This window comes from Helianthus annuus, chromosome 16 (genome assembly GCF_002127325.2).
Source record: "Helianthus annuus cultivar XRQ/B chromosome 16, HanXRQr2.0-SUNRISE, whole genome shotgun sequence".
NCBI classification, from domain to species: Eukaryota; Viridiplantae; Streptophyta; class Magnoliopsida; order Asterales; family Asteraceae; genus Helianthus; species Helianthus annuus.
The window spans coordinates 48,426,722-48,431,208 of record NC_035448.2 but is presented as its reverse complement, the minus strand read 5'-3'; the positions used below and the strand labels follow the sequence as shown (position 1 = coordinate 48,431,208).

The 4,487-nt window shown below is 39.8% G+C and overlaps 1 protein-coding gene across 1 annotated transcript; it reads left to right on the top strand.

Annotated features, from left to right (window-relative positions):
• The first annotated feature begins 1,054 nt into the window (after positions 1-1,054).
• Positions 1,055-2,415, top strand: LOC118488197. Its single transcript, XM_035985415.1, has 3 exons — positions 1,055-1,492; positions 1,606-1,759; positions 1,946-2,415. Exons 1-3 carry the CDS (start codon positions 1,055-1,057, stop codon positions 2,413-2,415), a joined length of 1,062 nt encoding a protein of 353 aa, XP_035841308.1.
• Positions 2,416-4,487: the final 2,072 nt, after the last annotated feature.

The window sequence follows — 4,487 nt, the reverse complement described above, 5'->3', positions numbered from 1 at the left end:
TAACCATAACCACTATAACCGATCGGTTATGGTTATGGTTATCCAATAACCGACATCGCGGTTATGGTTATGGTTTTTGGTCAAAACCGACCCAAACCGACCCATGCACACCCCTAATGCCAGCAATAAGAGGGCAAATGCCACCAAAAGTGAAGCTTACAAGAAGGTGCAGACAGAGGAGGATGTAGATGATCCTGAGTTCATTGTTGATAAGGATAACTTAGTCATAGACTATGATGATGACATGGATGAATTTAGGGCTGTTGTGGACTTTGACATTAGTGAAGATGAGAACATACAAGAAGACCATTTAAATGAGGATGATTTGGTAGATGTTCAAGTAGATATAGATAACTTTGATAGTCTGAGTGACCCGGATGATGAAACAAAACTGCAGAGGGCCGTTAGGAGGATTAGGAGAAGCAGGAGGAAAAAGAAACCAACAGATGGTTGTCCCTTTTATGTAGGTCAACAGTTTTATGATAGGCAATCAATCAAAGATCTTGTGAAATGGTATGCAGTGCAATCTAAAAGGCAATTGTACATAATTAGGAATGATAAAAGAAGGTTCCGGGTTGTGTGCATGGGAAAGAATCCAAAGTTGAGCAGTAATGAAGGTGGTTGTGATAATGAGGGCAGTTCTGGAAATTCACATGATCCACCTTTGAATGCAAACCCAGAAGTGGTTGGGGACCATAATGCAAACACAAATAACAATGGTGGGGCCCAGCAGTATTGTTCTTCAAAAGGGCCTGAAAAGAAGCCAAAACGTCCAAGGAAAAAGATTCCTCCTCCCACATGCCCTTGGGTTTTGCACATCTCAAATCACTTCAAGAGCCGAGACACATGGGTGGTGAAGACTCTTATCAATGAACATGACTGCTTGCATACCAGGGATGTGGGCTTATGCAATATCTCTTTTTTTACCAAGGAAGTGGAACCCATAATTTTGGTTAACCCTACAATTCCACTGGCTGCTCTTCAAGATTAACTCTACAAGAAACTTCAGGTACAGATTACAATTAACCAAATTTCTAGAGCTAAGCATTTTGCAATGGAGAAGGTTCAAGGGGATTATAAAACTCAGTTTGGGTTACTTAGGGAATATGCTGAACAGTTAATGAAATCGAATCCAGGAACAACTGTTACCATAGATGTTGAACCATCTAGTTGTAAGGCCAAAAGTTCAACAAGGCAGTTTAGGAGGATTTATATTTGTTATGGTGCATTTAAGAAGGGTTTTAAGATAATTGGTAGAGACATTCTAGGGTTGGACGGATGCTTTATGAAGGGGCCCTACCCTGGCCAAATTTTAACAGCAGTGGGTGTTGATGGAAACAACGGGATTTATCCTGTTGCTTTTGCTGTGGTTGAGTCTGAAACTACAAAGACCTGGACCTGGTTTTTAGAACAACTTGCTGTAGATCTGGAGCTGCCAAGAACTGCCAACTTCACCTTCATAAGCGATAGACAAAAGGTGCCATTGTGTTATGTATAACTTGTTTAAATGTATGCCTTAGTTGTTCAAGTGTGTTATGTATAATTTGTTTAAATGTATGCCTTTGTTGTTCAAGTTTGTTATGTATAACTTTCCATTCTGTACAGGGAATACTACCTGCTGTTAGCAAGGTCTTTCCTATGGCAGAGCATAGATACTGTATTCGGCATATTCATGAAAATATGAAGGCTAATGCTAACTGGAGGGATGATAAGATAAAGGGTCTATTCTGGAATGCTGCTTTGCAACAACAGTTCCTTGGTTTGATCATGCAATGCAAGATATCAAGATGGTAGATAATAAGCTGCATGACTGGTTGAGACAGATCCCAGTGAAACATTGGACCCGGTCTCAGTTTAGTGGTAAGGCTTAAGAATGTCATATATGTTAAGCCATTTACATAATTGTCTGTGGTTGCATAATAACTGACAGGTTTCCATTAAACAGGTAGGCCAAAGTGTGACATTCTTCTAAACAACATTTGTGAAGTCTTCAATAGGCAGTTGATACATGCTAGGGATAAACCAATCATTACCAGTCTAGAGTGCATCAGGGAATACCTAATGAAGAGGAATCTTGTTGTACACAAGCTGATTGCAAAGAGCAAAGGTCCTCTAACCCCCTATGCAACTGAAGCCCTAGACAAGATCAAACAAGAAGCTGCTGAGTACACTGTTATCTTTAACTCTATCTCCAAGTATCAAGTTAATGGGCCAAGAGACAACAAAGTAGTGAACTTGGTGGAGAAAAGTTGCACCTGCAGAAGATGGGACTTGACTGGCATCCCTTGCAAGCATGCAGTTGCTTGTATATGGAACTTGGCCCTACATGGCAAGGATGATGGTGTATTGGAGAAGTGGGTTGATAAATCATACTGGATGCAGACTTGGGAAGGATGTGTATTCCCATGTAATTGATCCAGTAGATGGTCAAGACTTATGGACACCTTCCACATGCCCTACTAAGCTGCTTCCACCAAAGCACCACAAGCAAATAGGCAGACCAAAAAAGAAAAGGAAGAAATCTGCTGTGGAAATCAGTGAGTTGACTCAACAGATGGAATCCAGTGGCAAGATGTCAAGAAAGGGTGAAACTATGGAATGCAGCAAGTGTAAAAGGAGGGGCCATAACAGGAGGAGTTGCAAGGGGACTGATGTTGAATAGGCATTGCTGGTGTTCAGTAGTTTGGTAGAAACATGTCCTGGTTATGTTGGTTGAAAATGTCTTTTGAATGTTTTGGTTATGTAATTTGTCCAGGAACATGTCATGTCTTTTGCTTATGTCTGTTGGTGCACTACCTAATCTGTGTTTGGAACATGTCTTATGGGGTTATGTTTTATGTCCAAGTTATGTCTTTCTGTTATGAATTCTGGTAAACTATGTAATATGCTGGTTATGTCTTCTGTTATGAGTTATGGTCAATTATGAAATCTGTTATGGTGCTATGTTTATTTATTATGTCCAGGTCTTGGGTAATGGTTATGGTCAATTATGAAATCTGTTATGGTGATGTCTTTTGGTACATAAAGCATATTACATTGAATCGGACGCAACAATATTGCCTCGGACAATATTCATAACCATAAGGTAACACCAGTTGATTACATTGCCTCGGACAATATTCGGCAAGTGCATTAACCATAACAAAAAGCATATTACATTGAATCGGACGCAACAACATTCGACAAATGCATAACCATAACAAAAAGCATATTACAATGTATTGGACAATATTCGCCAACTGCTATTACATTAACGTCATAATATGTACATAATAACCCATTTTTACATCCACATTACATATCGAAGACACCACATTACATATCGAAGACACATACCAGCAAAACACAATTTATACCACTGCTTTAACATTAAACATTTCAGTGAAAAGCAACATATGAGATGAAAAAAACCCAGCTAAACATTAACATCATCTTCAATCTCGTGTACTTCACTGCCATTCCTAAAGCTTGTTCTTGAAGTTGCCTAATTTCAGATGTCATCCTCAAAGCTTGTTCTTCATGGTCCCTAACTTGATAAGCCAAACCCGCAAAATGTCGAAATACTTCAACAGCCCTTTCACACGATGGACCCTCTGCCCAATCCACAAACCCGCAACCCCTATGTCGAGTAATGCAGAAGAAAAACTTCCTTCCAGGGTTTGCAGGGGTCCACGATGTCTTCACAATTGTTGGAGACCCACAATTAGCGCATACGACCATCGTTGAGGGGATGGATTGCTTCAATTTTGGGGGTGAATTTGGGATTTAGGGTTACGGTTGTAAACAAGTTGCAGGTTGGGGGGTTTTATACAGGGGAGGGGGTTTTGGTCAATAAAAACATAAAGGGAAAACAAAAAAATTATAAAAGGACTAAAATACCCTTCATTAAATATACTCACCTAACTGACTTTAACTGGGTTATGAGAATTTGGACTGAAATGGCACCTTTCCAGTATGTCAGGGAGGAAAATGGCGCATTTTTTTAAATTTGGACTGAAATGGCCAAAGTGACCAAACCACAGGGACTAAAATGGCAGTTAACTCTATAATTTACTATATATATAAAAGCTTATAAAAGTTTTTCAGGCCCTTTAAAAATTTGGGCCTTGGGCGTCGGCACGGGTTGGCCGGCCCAAGAGCCGGCCCTGCCTAGAGTTCTGCACTGATTTGGGGATAGGTGTAAGTCGTGATAAAGAGGATAACTGTCATTTTCAATTGTTTTCTTTACGAAAATCTACTCCTTTGTTGAATTATGAAAAGGAAAACGATAGGTCAAAAACGACAAAGAAAGCATTATCAGGAATTTCAAATGAGATAACATTGTGCTACAAGGTTGTGGATCTCATCAGAGGAAATGGTTGCGGTTGTAGATGGCAAGGTAACTAGAGTCGTCTTGGCTAGTGATACATGTAAGAGGCGTCCATTGTTCTGATAATGTCGTACAACTTTAATGATTTGACGACCGAATGACTTCTCACTTGGTAAAA

Bases quoted from the DNA above. Each gene is read 5' to 3' on its own strand.
- LOC118488197 (XM_035985415.1), top strand. From the start codon at position 1,055: ATGGAGAAGGTTCAAGGGGATTATAAAACTCAGTTTGGGTTACTTAGG. The intron at 1,493-1,605 runs GTATAACTTGTT...CATTCTGTACAG, and splicing joins AAAAGGTGCCATTGTGTTAT to GGAATACTACCTGCTGTTAG. The intron at 1,760-1,945 runs GTTTGATCATGC...TCCATTAAACAG, and splicing joins TTTGCAACAACAGTTCCTTG to GTAGGCCAAAGTGTGACATT.